General features: G+C 36.5%; 1 protein-coding gene across 1 annotated transcript in view; it reads right to left on the bottom strand.

Moving 5' to 3' along the window:
- The window catches only part of ARHGAP15 (Rho GTPase activating protein 15), a 474,106-nt gene that overhangs the window by 194,279 nt on the left and 260,082 nt on the right, over window positions 1–19,745 (bottom strand). Inside the window, exon 9 of the mRNA XM_083348755.1 lies at window positions 8,974–9,096. Within this exon, the coding sequence (XP_083204881.1) occupies window positions 8,974–9,096 (123 nt within the window). The remainder of the gene's footprint in view (window positions 1–8,973; window positions 9,097–19,745) is intronic.

Raw genomic sequence — 19,745 nt, 5'->3', positions numbered from 1 at the left:
ATGGAAAAAAAACAACAACCACCTTTTTAAAGAAGAGCAGTATATTCACAACGTGTTCAGCAGTACGGTTCACATTATGAGTTTCAGATATATGTACATAAAAACCATCCATTAGGAGCAGTAGTGGACATGACAGCTGTGAACATGAATATAAAAGGAGACAAAAGTAAAGGAGAGGAGAGTCATTCTGCAGTTTGAGGCATGAAATACGATGATTATAGCTCCTATGAACTGACTATCCTACTTTTAAAAAAAACAACAAAACAAAACCCAGAGTTTGAAGATAAGAAAGAGCTATGAATTGTTCATTTGCTAAAAGCCAGGCAGCAGATTTACCCATGTAAAGGACTTTCTGAGGGTGAAAAATTAAAAGCATCTATGGGTGTAAAGCCAGAGCATACACCAAAATGCTTGGCTTCAAGGAAGAACAAATTGCTGGTGAGGAAGGACTGTCAGGTTTCAAACCAAGAAGGACATGTGCTCCTTCTTCTGAGCTGAGTTCTTTCATGTTTCACATGTATAGACAAAATCTTGCTAGACTGGAGTCTACCTTCTGCATCTACAATAAACTCTGTGGATTATTAGGGAGAAACTGTCTTCATCTGGGTTGAGTTGCCTCTTACTTTTCTGGAATGTATCCCCTCCCTCCAGGACATACACCTCCTCACTACATTCCATAACGGGACTTACACAGGCAGTCCTCGACTTACATTCATTCATTTAAGGACTGTTTAAAGTTATAACAGCACTGAAAAAGTGACTTATGACTGTTGTTCATTCTTATGACTGTTGCAGCATCCCCACGATCATGTGATCACATTTCAGACTCTTAGCAATTGGCTTATATGTATGACCATTGCTGTGTCTCAGGGAGATGTGATCACCTTTTGTGAACTTCTGACATGCAAAGTCAGTGGAGAAGCCAGATTCACTTTACAGCTGTGTTACTAACTTAACACTATAGTGATCACTGCAGATGGGGACTGTAGCCAAGACATTAAAAGACACTTGCTCCTCGGGAGGAAAGCCATGGCAAATCTAGACAGCACACTAAAAAGCAGAGACATCACCTTGTCAACAAAAGTGCATATAGTGAAGACTATGGTCTTCCCAGTTGCAATGTATGGCTGTGAAAGTTGGACCATAAAAAAGGCTGAGACGCAAAGAATTGAGGCCTTTGAACTATGGTGCTGAAGAAGACTCCTGCGAGTCCCTTGGACTGCAAGGCAATCAAACCGGTCAGTCCTAGAGGAGATGAACCCTGACTGCTCTTTAGAAGGCCAGATCCTAAAGCTAAAACTCAAATACTTTGGCCACATAATGAGAAGGAAGGACTCACTGGAGAAGAGCCTAATGGTGGGAAAGATTGAGGGCAAGAGAAGAAGGGGACAACAGAGAATGAGGTGGCTGGATGGAGTCACTGAAGCAGTAGGTGTGAGCCTAAAGGGACTCCAGAAGATGGTAGAGGACAGGAAGGCCTGGAGGAACGTTGTCCATGGGGTTGCGATGGGTTGGACACGACTTCACAGCTAACAACAACAAATAGTGATTCACTTAACAACTGTGGCAAGAAAATGGGGCATAACTCACTTAACTGTCTTGCTTTACAGCAGAAATTTTGGGTTCAATTGTGGTTGTAAGTTGAGGACTACCTATATTCCCAAATAGCCCTTCTGGGCTGTTAAAGGGTTCCCACTGTGTCCTTTTTTGCAGCAGACTAATGCTGGAGCAGGATTTGTGAATCAGGTTTTGATTCTGTGTTGTCTGAAATCTTGTTGTATAAGCAATTAATATGTGCTTCTTACATCTCAACAACACGTTGCATAGAAATTAATGCAAAGACTTAACCAGTGTTTCTCTGGAAACTTTGCCAGAAGTGCACTAATCAGCAAGATATAACTGAACAAAGAATGCAGTCTATAGAATCATATACTATAAGTGTTATATACATTGCTCTGTTTTGGTAATGGTTTAGAAGAAAGTATTTAATATTTTAATAATTTTAAAAGATGAATAGTTTTATTTCCCCCAAAAACTATAGAGTTTATGTAAAATCTGGGGAAGCTGTAGGTAAAAGGTAAGGCTAACTCCAAAGGCTTAATTACTCAGAAGACAGAAGATTTCTGAGTAAAAATCTTTCCTACTACCTTTACCTATTGGTATCTTATGATTTACTATCTTATGATATATAATTGTATCTTACGATTTATGATCTCTGACATCACTTTGGAATAAGTCTATTAAATATTTAAAAATCACTACTGAGAAGGATTTTTTTAAATTGAAATAAATGTTTGTGTTTGCAGCCTATATTTTCCACCTAAATCCTTCAATTAATTCCAGAGAATCAGTAACTGAAGAAAACTCCCACACCCCTGCTCTACAGCAAGCCTATCCTAGGTGGCCATTACATAGAGCCAAAAAAGTATATTACTTAAGATGAGCAAAAGACAAACTTACCTAAATTCATTATTTGCAGAGGATTTTGGAATTAATCTGAAAGTAACATGCGATGTCAGGACTATAACTTGCCATCCCCCATTTACACACTGAATATCTAAACAGGCCTATATAAATAAGACAGGCAAACATAATTAAAATGTTTTACATTGAGAGCAGATTATTTCTGGAAACAGCTCTGTCAATGGACAATGACATTTTATCTATAGCCCTTTTCGAGCATTCAGACGAATGGTTAAAAGACTTGAGATAGGACAGAAAATAGGGACTTGCCTTGCCTCTTACAAGTTCAGCTGGTGCTCTCAAAGAAAGCTCCACTCACGTGAGATTGAAAGAAAGTGCAACTTTCATTCTGATCCTGGATTCTAATAAGGCAGAGTTGAGGATTGACTCACGGAAGGTGTACTTCCATGAACACAAACCACTTGATGAACATGTGGAGTTGAAAAGCAAGAGAGACAGTTCCCCTTAGTCTGAGTGCTGCATATATTCAGTTGAATATCTGAATCTGGTTTCATCTCTGTCTACTATATACAGTATCTAAGGCACGGGTGTCAAACTTGCGACGTCACGTGACGTATCACGACTTTTTCCCCATTCCCGGCAATGGGGTAGGCATGGTTTTGGTGTGACGCATCTGGCCCATGGGCTGGCAATTTGTCACCCCTGATCTAAGGCATCCTGGAACTGCAATCTGTATATGAGAGGTTGGTGAAGTGTGTTGATCAGGCATTTAAAACAAAAATATGATATAAAGCTAATGTTATATTCTTCCATCATATGAAATATAGAGCCTAAATGAGGAACACACATAATTTCTAGGATCCTAATCTTACAAAGACCAGGCATTTATGGCAAATTATGATAGGCTACAGTGAAGACTGATTGACAATAGTGTAAGATATGTCTTAAGTTTTTCCTATGTTTTAGCTTCTATTTTAAATTATAATTAGTTTTAAATTTGCTTTGTTACAAATTTTTAAAATTACTTTTATTGTAATTATCTATATTTTAACCCCATTTGGAGATAATTATTATTATTTTTTGTAGAAAAGAATCAACTGAATAAAGCAACAATTAGATGTACTGTAATTTTCTCTTGGAGATCTTTCTATAGGAAATAATAGGTGTATATACTAATTGTACATGAAAACTAGGTCTTGTAATAAAAAGGTAAAAAAAATCTTTGCCCAAACCAATTCTGCTGTTACTGACAAAGAGGGAGGGAGAGAGGGAGGAAAGAAGAAGAGTAAAAATAAACAATTTCTCAATCCTCTTAATTCACCTATAAAAAATTAAATCATTCTTTCAAGTATACGAAATTTGGCCAGCTCTTTTATTTTTAATCTGTGTTTCTACTTAACATGTTTTAATTCAAGCTTTAAAAATTAACATTTAAAAATGTTTTCTGTCAGGGAAAGCATTGCAACTGCATTTTCATAACATTTGAACAGATTAAGGGATAAAGTGTACTGAAGACAATGAAAGCACCTTATAAAATGAGCATTTTACATAGACATATTGGAGATTGGAATTAAGCTCTGCTAACAAATCTTAACTCATTTGCATGGCCACAACCTAATCCTCATGAAACTTTATGGTAGAAAACTAGCATGCTTTTGCTCATGAAAAATATTCCCTTCCTAGAAAAGATTGGGTCTCTATGGCAAAGCATGACACTTCATGGAATAGGATAGATCATAAAAGGCATATTAGTGTTTAGGTAAAAAACCAGTCTATATGCTGGTAAATCAACATTTTAAAGCAAGTCTGTTGAAAATACTTGCATCTGCTTTTTCTTCAGAGACACATTAGATCAGGGGTGTCAAACTGCCGGCCCATGGGCCGGTTACATCATGTGGTGGCTGCATCCACCCCAGCTCTGGCAATGCGAAAAAAGTCACGATACATCATGACACGTCATGTGACATGGCGAGTTTGACACCTGTGCATTAGAGAATGAAATTGAGTTATGCTAATGAATCTGCATTTGTTAGGAAGGATCACATCTGATCCCTAAGTAACAAGTGGAGATTCATCAGCTACAATTTATTAAACTGAAAAAAAGCAAAACAATATAAGAGCCTTCTCTCTCTCTCTCTCTCTCTCTCTCTCTCTCTCTCTCTCTCTCTCTCTCTCTCTCTCTCTCTCTCTCTCTCTCTCTCTCTCTGTGTGTGTAAAATGGGTAGTATAGTGAGCCTTGGTGGAGCAGTGGGCTAATGCCTCCTTAAGTAACACCAGCTGCCTGCAGTTATTGCAGGTTCGCGTCCCACCAGGCTCAAGGTTGACTCAGCCTTCCATCCTTCCGAGGTAAGTAAAATGAGGACCCAGATTGTTGGGGGCAATAAGCTGACTTTGTAATAATGCCACTTGGGGGGGGCGAAAGCCCTAATAAGCAGGCATATACATAGAATTAAGGCTATTGCTAAGCACATTTGATTTGTGCTTAGATTGTAAGCCGCCCTGAGTCTTCAGAGAAGGGCGGGATATAAATGGGATTAAAATAAAATAAATAAATAAAAAATTTACGTCAATAAATTAAAGCTTCAACTAACTTCAAAGCCAACCCATAAACCATCAGACGACACAATTTGAGACAAATCTCAACAAATGCAGCCCAATTTTATAATATTTTGTATCTTGCTATTCTACCAGTTTGGGATTTATAGGCAAACAGTAAAAGAGGACAACTTCTGAAAGTCCACCATACATAGTTCGTGAAATTGTGCTTGATGGGTCACTAGAATGTAAAATATCTGACAAATTCTACGAACATTTGAATGCCACATATTTAGATTACTAGATGACTGGGCAACAGAAAAGCTGTTCAAGTGATTACATGGACTGAGCCTTGAAAAGGGAATCACTGACTTCACATATTACTTTTATACTATTAGTAAGATCTAAATAAATAATTAAAATGGTTTAAACCCCACTTCAGTATACATTCCCCCATACTAAAGGGATTAGTTACCAGTTCCTAGGGGTTTGAAGTACAACAAGCTTATTAAAGTGGATTTATTATGAACAATAATTTACAAGAGTTTTTTCCAGTTTTGTGGCTTTGTCACAATATGGTAAAGGAATATTCCTTTTTCCATTTCAATCCCTGGGTTAAGTTTCACTATTGTAGCTAGCACTGATTTACTGGAAAACTTTCATGGACTTGGAGGCTGCCCATTCCATCATGCTGAGTACTGTAGAGAAGAGTAGGCAAAGATGAAGGGTGGAGTTAAATGCATCATCAGTTTAAAGTCCTTGTGTTGCCACAAGAGATCCAAGTCCAGGCTCCCTTGAATTTTGTTGAACCTTATCTAGCACCAATTTAGTGCTAATCATTAGTTGACTAGATTCTTATGTTTAGGCTTGAATAAAGCCTATGCAGCAAGCTAAGAAATTGGTCGTGATTCTTTCTGCCTGATATTTGTTCAGTCAAAATCCAAGCAGAGGTCCTAACCATGTCCTTTTGTGTTCATAATCTTAAAGCAACAGATAAGAAAATAAATGAGTTTAAGATCATTTTCTTCCTTTAATCTGCATTACACCTATAAAACTACCCTATGGTAGTATAATCTACATCTAATTTAATCTACAATGGCAAAAAAGGAGAAAAATGCATCTCTCTCTCTCTCTCTCTCTCTCTCTCTCTCTCTCTCTCTCTCTCTCTCTCTCTCTATATATATATATATATATATATATATATATATATATATATATATATATATATATATATATATATATAGAGAGAGAGAGAGAGAGAGAGAGAGAGAGAGAGAGAGAGAGCTATCTCTTTATCTCTGTCTATCATTTATCTATCTATATCTATTTCTATCACTATATCTCTGTCTATATCTATCTATCTATCTATCTATCTATCATCTATCTATCTATCTAATCTATCTATTTCCAAGTTCATAAAAAGGAATGCATAATAATTGAGTACTCTGCAGTCCTGTGAATGTTTGTTTGTGTGTCTGTGTGCTTTCAAGTCAATGTTGACTCCTGCCAAATTCCTGGACAAGTTTGCAGTTGTCTTGGAATCAATTTTGGAAATAGCTTCTCATAGCCCAATCTTTTGCCTGAATAGCAATAGCAATAGTATTTAGGCTTATATACTTCACAGCACTCTCTGAGTGGTTTACAGAGTCAGAATATTACCCCCAATAATCTGGGTCCTCATATTACTGATCTCGGAAGGATGGAAGGCTGAGTCAATCTTGAGCCTTTCAGTATCGAACTTCAGGCTATGGGCCAAGTTTGCCTACAGTATTGCACTTAACCACTGTGTCACCAGGGTGCTGAAGTCATCCATTTGGCTTCTAAATTAGGCCAGAATTCACAGTAGCCTGTTTTCTAGATCAGTGCCTTTCACCACTGATATTAAACTGACTCTCTCCAAGTTATAAAATATAGAATTTAGGCATATTTTTGTATAACTGATAAATAAAATGTTGAATTAATTCTGATATTCATTTACTGCAATGTCTCAAATAGACTAGTTTAAATATTACTGATTGCAACAATGGTACAAATTAAAATATTTTTTAAAAACATGATTTCTAATCACAAGCGAGAAAAACTGTCACCTTTTCATTGAACAGGATTTTAACAGCTGGAATAAGTAGTCAAGAACAATTTACACACTGGTAATTCATATTGTCATATATCCATTGCTGTGGCAAACCAGCACTAATAAGGATACGTTTCATATTGTCACAGTGACTGCTAGTGACATGAAACAGTAAGGTGGATTTGGGATTTCTGTTATTTCTTACCTGTAATAACTATTGAATAGAGATTATTACATCCCTTTCACCAATACTGAACTTTTGGAATAGGTATGACTAGAAATTCAATGAATAAAGCAATAGTCACTATAAACTCTAATTTGGATTTGTGAATTTTTTTTTAAAGGTGCCTAAAATTGGTTTTTATACTACTAGTAAAAGTTTGTCTCTAGGCCCTTGACTGCTGTAATCAGAAGGAATAAGAAGTAAATTGTACCAAGAGATTCCTTCTTTAAATATCACATACTATATGACTATACTGTAATGGGATTTCATCAGTGTAAATACTCGCCATCATAATCTCTGTGGATTAGAAAAAAACAGGAAATGAATATCCACCTTTACTGTTTCTTGGATCTTTCTATTTTCTTTCCTCTGTGGAGCTGCCCTCATTTGCAGTGGATGAAACCCTTCCATTAGTTCAAAATTGCTGGAACACAACCAAAACATCCAGTATACTATGGCTGTGCACAGCTGGTGCCAAAGAGCCTTTAACTTCCTAATTTACATGATCAGTCGTGGTTTAAACATATACTCACTGGTAACTGGGCAAATGTTACGGGCAAGGTTTTATAACATGAGATAAAAATAAACCTTGCTCGCATAGTCAAAGATTTCCACAATACCAAACATGTCCATAAATAAGAAACAATAAGAAATATTTTCTACACAGCCATCATTTCAGCCATAAACTAAGTTTTTCCATTTGAGCAGTTCCATCATGTGGAAGAGAAAGTTCACATAAACTCAGGGAGTGTAGAAACCATGTATGTATTTCCATGAAGCGGTATGTTATACACATATAAAGATTTTTCCTACTATTGTAAAGTCCATAAAAGGATAAAAAACCCTCTGTGTATTGGATGTCCTTTGTGTACCATTAAGCACATTAAGCTTTGGATCACGCTCAATATGTGTACATAAACCACATGTACCCTCCTATAAACTAGCTGGAAGAAATCCATTTCTGAAGACTTTTTCCTTCAATAACTACCAGCTGCCCTGCTCAAGGAAGCTAATGTAAAAGCTTTGTTGCACACACATGTAATAAATATACACGTCAACACCCATCATGTTTAGTTGGGAAGTCAAGCTAACTTGCATACTAATATTTTTCTCCTACATAAAAAATTAACACATAACTAGATCTGTTCAAACAATTTAGTTGGACAATATAGCTCTGAAAAACAAGATCGTATCCTATGCCTACTCTGTTCAGACTGGAGTGAAAAATTTTCTGATAAATGGAAATTAAACTGCTCTGAAACTCTTAGATTTTTTGCAAAATCATTATCACTAATATGAATGCTGACAATTTGCATACTAGGGTCACCTCTGATATTAACAGTATTGCTTCCTGAGCACATGCCTCACTTCAAAATCCTATTTTTCTTAATTTCTAGAGGACCTTTGAAGCCCTTAGAACACACACACAATACACATACAGTAAAGTCCATAACTGATAGCTTTGTGCATTTTTCTCAATTTCCATAAGGTCTGAGACTTTGTGGGGCAGGGTTTTGATGCTCTTATCCTGATTTATCTTTGACAGTATCTCCTTACACATTTGGGAATAGATCATTAGATGATTTCTGTAAAAAACTAAAATGTTTCTTTGAGGTTCAGCATAAACAAAATGATATAAGTAAGATGAATAGTTTAAGAAAAGAAGAAACATCAACCGATCATTCCATCAGAAGTAAAATCATTTAAGAGAACAACACACCTTTAATGATTCCCTTTTCTTGCAAAGTTTTCAGAGAAGGTCTTCGAATGATAAACTTCTTCAATCTATTTTTAACTTGGCTTCTGTCATTTGTATCAGACTTGCTGTAGCTCAGCCTGAAAACTGAAGTACAAAATAAGCACTATAAATGGTGTTATTATTTTTTTTTAACACAGAAAGCTTTGTTGGAAATGTGTGGAAATTTTGCCTATATCTTTATTCAGTATGTGGTATGATCTGATTAATATGATTATAGATAAACATTGTGAGCTGAGAATTCTATCAACAATGGTTCGAATTATTGGACAGCTACCAATAAATTTTGATTTCATCCCCAAAGTTCATAACTCTAGCACATTCAGTCTTCCATTTCAAATTAAAATGTGCTGTTCATGATTTCCTAGACAACTGAAACAGTGGACTGACACTGTTGCAGTTTTGGGAGAGACCTGAGATTATTTATCAAGAATGAGGGACACATAACTAAGAAAGAGTCAAGAATGAGGGACACATAACTACAGCAGAATATCAGCAGATAACCCAAATCTGCAAAGATGAAGTCAGAAAAGCAAAGGCTCAGAACGCACAAAGACATGCAACAAAAGTCAGATAACAAGAAAAAGTCAAGAAAACAGTAGGTCCACTTAAGAGAAGATGGCAAGAAAGTAACAAGCAGTAGAGAGAAAGCAAAGCTGTTTAACTCATTCTTTGCATCAGTCTTCACACAAAAAGAAACTATAGCTCAACTTACCAAACACATAACTGTAAAAGACAGACAAGAAATAAAAATTAAAATAAGCAAGAAAATAGTAAGACAATACATGTCTGATCTTGATGAATATAAATCACCGGGCCTGAGAGATTACATCCCAGAGTTATGAAGGAGCTGGCAGATGTTATATCAGAACCATTGCACCATATCTTTCAAAAATCCTGAAGCGTTGGTGTACCACCAGAAGATTGTAAAAGAGCTGATATGGTTCCCACCTTCAAAAAAGCAAGAAAAAAAAACAGACCCGGGAAACTACAGACCAATCAGCCTAATATACCTGGAAGATAATGGAAATAATAATAATAAAACAGATCTTTGAACATCTAGAAACTATTTGTTATAATTATAACAAGTTATAATTAAAAGCAGGCATGGGTTTGTTAAAAACAGATCATGCCAAACCAATCTTATTTCATTCTTTGATAAAGTGACTAAATTAGTAGAACAGCAAAATGCTGTGGGCATAGTATACTTAGACTTCAGCAAGGCATTCAACAAAGTAGACCACAACCTACTTCTTGGTAAACTAGAAAAATGTGAGATAGGCAGCATCACCACCAGATGAATTTGTAACTGGCTGACAAACTATATTCAACGAGTAGTCCTTCATGGTACTACAGCTACATGAAAGGAAGGAAGCAGTGAGGTACCACAAGGTTCCGTCTTAGGCCCAGTACTCTTCAATATATTCATCAATGACTTAGATGAGGGAATAGAAGGGGAACTCATCAAGTTTTCAGATGACACTAAGCTGGTAGGCATAGCCAACACTCCAGAAGAAAGCTCAGGATTCAAAAAGATCTTGACAGACTTGAACAATGGGCCCTATCCAACAACATAAAATTGAAGGTGGAGAAAAGCAAGGTTTTACACCTAGGCAGGAAAAACCAAAGTACAGATTAGGCGAAACCTGCCTCAAAAACTGTAACAGTGAGAAGCACCTTGGAATCCAAGTGGACAATCACTTAAACATGAACCAGAAGTGTGCAGGAACAGCCAACAAGGCTAATACAATATTTGGTTGTATAAACAGAGACATAGAATCAAAATCACATGAAGTAAAACCACACCCATCCAGCTTTGGTCACCACGTTACAAAAAAGATGTTGAGACTTTGGAAAAAGTGCAAAGAAGAGCAATTAAGATGATTAAGGACCTGGAGACAAAAACATACGAATAACGGTTGCACGAATTGGATATGGCCAGTGTAGAGAAAAGAAGAACTAGGGGTTACAGTATTTGAGGAACTTCCAAGCACTAGAAGGCAAGACAAGAAACAATGGATGGAAGGAGAGAAGCAACCTGGAACTAAGGAGAAACTTCCTAACATGAGTGCAATTAACCAGTGGAACAGCTTGCTCTCCGAAATTGTAGGTGCTTCATCACTGGAGGTTTTTAAGAAAAGACTGGACAGCCACCTATCTGAAATGGTAGGGTCTTCTGCTTGATCAGGGGGGTTGGACTAGGTCCGTTTCAGCTTTATTCTGATTGAAGAATGGAAATAGATTATTCATTGTACAAATGATGGCTACATAAAAGAAATATTCATTAATAAAGAGAAACACTTCCAGTTCTAAATTATAAAAGTTGATGTACATACATGTGTTACGCAGAAACAAGTTCTACCTTTATATATAAAGTATAGTATAACATGCATACATAAACACACGCACATACACACCGTTGGGTATGATGAGTTTAATGAAAAGAAGGACTAGGAATGACACGATAGCAGTGTTCCAATATCTAAGCGGCTGCCACAAAGGAGTGGGGGGTCAACCTATTCTCCAAAACATCTAAAAGCAGAGCAAGAAGCAAATGATGGAAACTAATCAAGGAGAAAAGCAAGTTAGAACTAAGGAGAAATTTTCTGACAGTTAGAAAAATTAATCAATGCTTGCCTCAAGACGTTGTGGGTGCTCCAACACTGGAGGTTTTTAAGAAGAGATTGGACAGTCATTTGTCTGAAATGGTATAGTGTTTCCTGGCTAAGCAGGGGGTTGGACTCCAATGCCCCTTCCAACTCTGTTATTCTGTTATTCTGGAGATATTCTTTTTTCCATGTACATATTAATAAACATTTAAACTGATAATATTAGTTCTTCGGCAAAAGGAGTAAAAGTAGGAAAAGAACATTATGAAGCTGCCATATCCAAGTTGCTTAAGAGAAATTGTAGTCTTAAACTAGCAAAAAAAGAATGTAAAAATTCTTTTCTACACTAGATAATTATACTAAAAAGAAAAAAAGGTAGAATTGGCATATCTAATAATCCATTTTTTATGAACCCAAGAAGCATATCTTATCCAGACCCCTCTGGAGTTTTCCATAAATTTTTGTAACCATTCTTGATTGCAATGTGTAAAAACCCTGTTTCCTTTATGTTTTGGGTAATGGTGATGCCAGGAAAAATAACACAAGATGTAATAGATTTAGAAACAAAACTTGCAACATATTACACATCTTATTTAAAAGGAAAAGAAAGTGTATTTAATGGAAGAAACATGGAACAAGATATTCAAATATGCCCATTCTTATAAATGGGGCAAATTCAAGAAGGCTATTTAGAAAAAGGAAAAATCAAAGGTACACTGCTTATATTATAACTTTGAAAGTAAGAACCAAAATAACACAAAAAAAGTTTTTACTTTGCTGCTCTCTAGGGATAAAAATGTGCCACATTTTTTCGTTTTAAATAAATACAGTATAGCCAATTAAGGGAAACAACATTTAACTACATGCCTATGATAATCGCAGCATATTTTGCTTCTGATTTCACTGCTGATTTGAACAGAGGGCTAGTCCATTTTCCCACAGCACTGGACTGACCCCATGCATATTTCTGCACATTAGTAATCACAAAGGACATATAAAAGGACACTTTTTACTGGAACACTCACAGCATGGGACAATAATCCATTACATAGGAAAAAAAATAAAAATCCACATTTCTAACGATAGCATTCTTAGGATGATATATCATAGAATACAGAGGTTAGTGTCCCTGAATGGCTGGCTCTTTTGTTCATGGGTTCTATTTTAAAACCTCTGGGTTCAAATGGAAACAACTCTTGGCAATAATATGCAAAAATTCCAAGGAAGTCAGCTGTACGGCATAAAGTGAAAAAAAAATCAACATTTCTTGACCTGCCTACAAACTTGATGGTATTATACAGAATTATTTCTTCAATATTTAATGGCTATGTTCTCTAAACATACTTATCTATTTACACATATTCAGATCTAAATGAAGCAAATTAAGATGAATTTCAAAGCATTTAACTGGTTGGGCAGAGCCTACCTCATAATTCTCCTGAACAGCCAGTTATACTGTTTTATATCTACTGTTTTATATCTAGTCTAACAAGATGCCATATAATAGGATAACCACAATGTAAAGATCCACCAAGTATTTCAGTATGGAGCTTCTTCATCTACACCCTCCCCATGAAGATAATCCAAAATGGAATATTAATCAATCAATCAATCAAAATAGAGCTGGAAGGGACCTTGGAGGTCTTAGTTGTGTGTCCCTCTTTCCATTTTTTTGCATTTGCCCTTTTTGTCTTTCAGTTTATCAGAGAGATCTTTGTGCAACCATGCTGGTTTCTTCTTGGATTTTTTGTTTTTCTTTTTCAGTGGTATTGTGCTGGACTGGGCTTTTATGATCATATTTTTCAGTTTCCCATGCTTCTTGGGTTGTTTTCCCCTTTAGAATTTTCATTCATGGAATTTTTCTTAGGCTCTCTGAGTTTATTAAAATAAGCTCTTTTAAAGTTTAAGACACCAGCTATATTTTGTTCTATTGTTTGTGTTTGCATTATATATTGAATTCCAATATGATGTAGTCACTCTTGCCCAAAGTTCTGGCAATTTCAACTCCCTCTATCACTTCTTCTTTATTAGTAAGAATTAGGTCTAGTATAGCTTTTCCTCTAGTTCCATCTTCTACCTTTTGGATGACAAAGTTGTCAACTAGGTTATGAATCTGTTTGATATTCCACTGCAGAGTTTGTCTCCCAGTTGATATCAGGGTAGTTAAAGTCTCCCATTATTACTGTGGTATGTTTCCTACATACATTTGCTAACTGATTAGCAAAGAGTTCATCTATTTCTTTTGCTTGGTTGGGTCACCTGTAGTATACGCCTATAGCAATGTTATTCTTTTTTCCTTTTATATTGACCCGTATGGATTCTAGGAGGCTTTCATCCTTGGTTTTGTGGATTTCTGTAAAGATGTAATGATATTTTATATATAATGGAACTCCATCGCCTCTTTTGTTAGGTCTGTTTCTTTTGAACAGTTTGTATCCTTCCATCAGTACATTCCAGTCATGTGTTTCATCCCACCCAGTTTCAGTAATGGCAACTATATCATACTTACCTTTATGTACTAGTATTTCAGGTTCAGCCTGTTTGTTCCCTAAACTTTGAGCATTTGTGTATAGGCATTTGAGTCCTTTATGGATCTATGGTATGTTTCTTATATCTTCTACTTTGTATCCAGAGTGTTTCATTCTTTCCATCACTCTCTACTTCACTGTGTTGTTTCTTCTTCTTCTTCTTCTTCTTCTTCTTCTTCTTCTTCTTCTTCTTCTTCTTCTTCTTCTTCTTCTTCTTCTTCTTCTCCTCCTCCTCTTCCTCCTCCTCCTCCTCCTCCTCCTTCTCCTTCTCCTTCTTCTTCGTGGTTATCTAGTGGGTTTTGCTTGGAATCAGGTTATAAAGGTCTTGAAGATTGCCCCCTATCTCCTGTCAATTTTAATTTAAAGCCCTTCTAATAAGATGAGCCAGTTGTTTTCCAAATATATTCTTTCCAGTTCTTGTGAGATTCACTCCATCCATTGCCTGTAGCCCTTCATGTAGATAATGCAAACCAAAGTTTTCTTGATGACACCAGTTTTTAAGCCAGTGGTTCATTTCTAAAATCCTTTGCTCTCTCATTGGACATTAGCCTTTTGTTGGAAGTATAGATGAAAACTCCAGAAGATGGTAGAGGACAGGAAGGCCTGGAGGAACATTGTCCATGGGGTCGTGATGGGTCAGACACGACTATGCAACTAACAACAACAACAACAACAACAACAAATAGATGAAAACACCACTTGAGCCCCTAATTCTTTAACTTTCTTCCCTAGTGGTTTGTAATCTCTTCTTATTGTTTTTAGATTCATTGTTGTATAATTGGTCCCCACATGTAGAAGAAAAGGGTAGTAATCCATGGGGTTGATTGTCCATGGAGTTTCTCAGTTATCCAGGTCATAGTTATCCCAAAGGTGCTTTTTCATGAGGCAACTGGACTTTCTTATTTTTCTTTGAAGATGTTTTGCTTCTCATCCAAGAAGCTTTTTCAGCTCTGCCTGGATGATGGGGGATGGAAGGATTTATACACCTTGTAGACAGCTGGTCATTTGCATTCTTTTAGAGAGTTGTTGAGGCCACTTGGAGATTTAATGTGTTGTCAGGTTCACCTGAGTGGTCCATATGGGTGTGGAGCCTTCTTGGAACAGCTGAAAGGACTGTGTTGTAGACTGGAGATAGATGATGTCATGTCCCTCACCCTCTGTTGAGAAAGGGCTGTTCAATTTTGACATAGATGGCCTCTAGATGCACATGAGCCATGTTTAGATCTGTACACTGGGGAAACAAAACAACCACTTCATAAATGCATGGCACAACATAGAACAAACCCATCAGGACAGGATGCAGCAGTCCATCTGCATTTAAAAGACAAAGGCCACTCTTCCAAAGACAGCAAAGTCCACATTTTGTACAGAGAGGACCTCTGGCTTGAAAGAGGGGTCAAAGAGGCCATCTATGTCAAAACTGAACAGCCCTCTCTCAACAGAGAGGGAAGGATACAACATCATAAATCTCCAATCTACAACACAGTCCTTTCAGCAGTTTGAAGAAGGCTCCACACCCATTTGCAGGTGACCCTGATGACACAAATAAATCTCCTAGTGGCCTCAATGATTCTCTAAAAGAATGCAAATGACCAGTTGTCTTCTAATATGAACAGTCCATATTTAGATTAGAACACTAATAGTAATATCAGAATGAATATTGCAACAGTTTTGGAAACATTAGAAGAGGATGCTAATGGAGTCAGAGTATTATGATACATGACTTGGATTTATCAGCTAGGCATTCAAACATTCAGCAAAATCTAGCAAAATTCTGTATGGCAATCTGGAGAGATGTAAAAGCAAAAGTGGATTTTTAAAAATATCTTACAGATATTTCTAAGAAAACTTACGATGTACAATTTTTGACCCCCACTACCACCATCTCAGAAAAGCCCTGAAATTAACTTTTTCTAGATGCTTCTATAGAACTTACAGTACTACAAAGCATAGCTAGTTTCTACTTCAATAGGCCCACGAAGATACATTCATTTCTTGTAAGGAATCTTATTAAACTAGCAAGACAGGTAGAGACAGGCTGGAGATCCAGAGTTCAACTTAAAAAGTTTTGCACACCTCTAACTGTGTTTCTTGGTGACCTAAATCACAGGAATGTGTTACAGGGTAATATTGCACATGTTGTGTTGGCTGTAATTCCATAACATAAATTTTATTTAAAAAGCAAGATTGATCACATGAAGCAAATGAACAATTTAATCTGTGATATTTGCAGGAAATCCAAAACTACTGGTGAACTCTTGAGTGTTTCAAGATAGCATTCATTTAAAATGGGTTTGGATGGGTGATTATAACAAGTTTGTGTGAAGAGAATTGGTATTGGGTCCAAATAATAAAATACAGATAATGCTGGTTTGTCACTTTTTAAAGAGATTCTGTGGCAAAAATCAGGCTGGAATAATGGTCAAAGGCAATTAGGTCACAGTACAGTATTTCAACAGTAAAGTATGTCATTGTAGCATGGTTGTATGTTTATTCTCCAAAGAACTCTCATTTCACAATTTATAAAACATTGTATCCTAAACCCAAGAGTTTACCATCTGTGATTGATTCCAACCTAATCTAGTGTTATCTCAGTGCTCTGGACATGTGTTGGGTGCACTGGTTTTGAAGAACTATCCATTAATGACTTTCTGAACTGCGACAATGGATATTGACAGAGCTTGTCAGACTAAAGCATTATTGATTGTTTCACATCATGTGTATAGCAAAACCAATTTCTTTAAAGTGCCACTTTTCTAACTGAAATACATTAGAGCAGCAAACTATCCTTTCATTATGACACGCAAAATTGCATGCGCTACATGCTCCACCAAATATTTGCATCTCTATTGTAAGAAATATAGATGTTGTATTTAATTATATACATCACTTACCCAAAAGCACTTTTGTAGCCCAAGTAAGAGCTTAATTTAAAGTACTTTTCTGCAACCTGATGTCCACCAGATGTGTTAGAGCAAAACACCAGTAATTCTTGGCCCTAAATGTGGCCATTTGCTTTGCTCATTTGAAATGGTGAAAGTTGTGACTGATAACATTTTTGCAGGAAGGACAAAGATGTTTTTAAAATTCATCTTGCTGTACTATTCCTATAATATCTATGGTACCATAGATATTATACCACCTGATCAAAGAAAGTTTGTTTCTGTTTTGCAAGATATACTGTAGAAAAAATCCAATTACAATGAATCATGTAGATGACTTTTTTAAAAAATGCTGACTTTGTCAGCACAGTTCTGAAATTTTAATTCTTTTGTCGTTGGACTAGTTTGCAAACAGAGGAACTCTGAAGTCATACAGTACGAAGTACCGCAATTCATTGATTTTGGACTTGTCCAATCTGTAAGAAAGTCCGAAATTTTGTGTACATTGGAAGATAGGCTTTTTCTATGGCTTGAAAAATTGTTTAATAAACAAGTACATAATGAGGAACTAGAATGGATAAAACATGTATACATAAAAGTGTATGGAAATTTGTGCAAAGTCTTCTGCTGAATTTTTGAACTTTGAGACTAAAGGGAAATTGAAGTCAGTAAAGTGAGAAATTTTGCAGTAATAGAAATAGCAGAAAAATAACAGAATTGCTTATGCCTATCTATTGTATGCACATGTGTCTCTCTGTGTGTGTGTGTTGAAGCTACATTGGCTGCCCATTTGTTTCCAGGTCCAATTCAAGATGCTGGTTGTCATCTTTAAAGCCCTACATGGCCTGGGGCCAGGTTATTTGAAGGACTGTCTTTTCCCAGTTGTATCTACCCAACTCACCAGAGCAGGGAGGCAGTTATGGGTCCCCTCTCTTAAGGAGGTCTGTCTGGTGGGAGCAAGAAGAAGGGCCTTCTCTGTAGTGATTCTCTCCTGTGGAACATCATCCCTGCGTTATTAAGATTGGCCTGCATTTTGACACTCTTTCAAAAGGCCCTGCAGATATGGTTTGGCCAATGGGCCAGAGACCTCAAGGTAACAGGGAGCCCATCAAGTGGTTGGTTTGATCGTTCTTGCTAGACGGGTGGGTGTTTATTGGGTTTTGTATTGGAATTTTATTTTTGTGAGCTGCCCAGAGTCACTGAAAATGAGTTGGGTGGCCATATAAATTTTCTTAATAAACATGCATGAGTGCGCACAAACACAAACAAATACACATAACTTTCACCCACACTCTACTGCTTGGGGCCTTTATGACAGGGATTGTTGGAATGCCAACTGGATTCCTCTGTAGATGTTAATGGAACAAAAAACAATTAATCGGAAGTCACTTTATTGGTTGTCACTTATCTCTTGACTTCTCCTTGACTTCCCACTTACTACAAATAGAATTCTACCCACTGGATCTGCATGCATATAACATAAGAACCCGTATCATTTCTTCACCAAGAGCCTTCTCTGAACTGGAAAAGATGCCAAATTGTAGTTGTTCCTGCAAATCAGTGCTGACATATAATCACCATTTATCTTAATTAGCTCTGAAATATGTGAGAAGAGTGACAGGGTGACACTTACCATAGGAAAAATATACCAGCAGCAAGAAAACAGGAAAGCAATGAGACAAAAATATGTATGATCTGCCGAGAAACACTGAAAACTAAGACTTAATCCTCTCACATCTATATTATGAAGGAATCAAAAGCTGTAATGGAGTTGAGCTTAAACTATTCCAAACTACTGAAATCACAGTTTTTATAAAAGATGTTTATAAGCAAACTATAGAATTGCTTATGGCAGAATTAGTACAATTGTGGAAGAAAGGCAAAAACAGCATACTTGAATCCATGTAATTTTCTACTAATATGATAGTTGAGCAAGCAAAACATATGTCATATATCTTATCCATTTACATCAAAGTCTGTTTTTTAAAAAGGAAAATTTTGTACTTGCTGTGGAAAGATCAGAGATTACTGTTTACCAGTGCTTTTTTTGTAAAAGAAAAAGGTGCCGGAACTCACACATGTCATACAACCCACCTTGCCTACCCTACAAGGTTCCATCCAAAAAAGGTGCCGGAACTCCGTTCTGAGCGTTCTATGAGAAAAAAAGCCCTGCAGAATAGAAGTAACAGTAACTTACAACAAAGTTACTATTCCATAAGGGTATCTATATTGTCTTTCAGTGAAATGGATAGATTTTAGGTACTTTTGTTACTAAATTTGTTTTTTTTCCTTTCAGTAGAAAAGTGATTGGTAATAGATAACTAAAGGCAAGCAAGATTGTACAATCAATTGAAGGCAGAGTTTGACACAGAAAAGTACTCCTGGCGGAAGAGATTTCCATATAGATACACTTATGCTCCAAAGACTTAGAAAAGGCTGTGAAACAGCCACATCAAATCTGACACCTACTTCTTTGTGAAACTAAAGCAATCATAGGATCTTAAGGCTCCACTAATAAAAGTCAAGGTGAATGGTAAGAAATGGGACTAATATTAAATATAAAAAGGCGAAACTAATGACAACAGCCAGCCTTAGATCTGACAATGAAGATATCAAAGTGGTGGAGAGTTTCTCTCTTTTACAATCAACCATCAACAGTAAAGGAACAATCAGTCAAAAAATACTACACTGCAGACTGGAACTTGGTAAAGTATATA

Source organism: Vipera ursinii (assembly GCF_947247035.1).
Source record: "Vipera ursinii genome assembly, chromosome: 1".
NCBI classification, from domain to species: domain Eukaryota; kingdom Metazoa; phylum Chordata; class Lepidosauria; order Squamata; family Viperidae; genus Vipera; species Vipera ursinii.
Note: the sequence above shows the minus strand (reverse complement) of the source record. Positions and strands in the feature narration are given on the sequence as shown.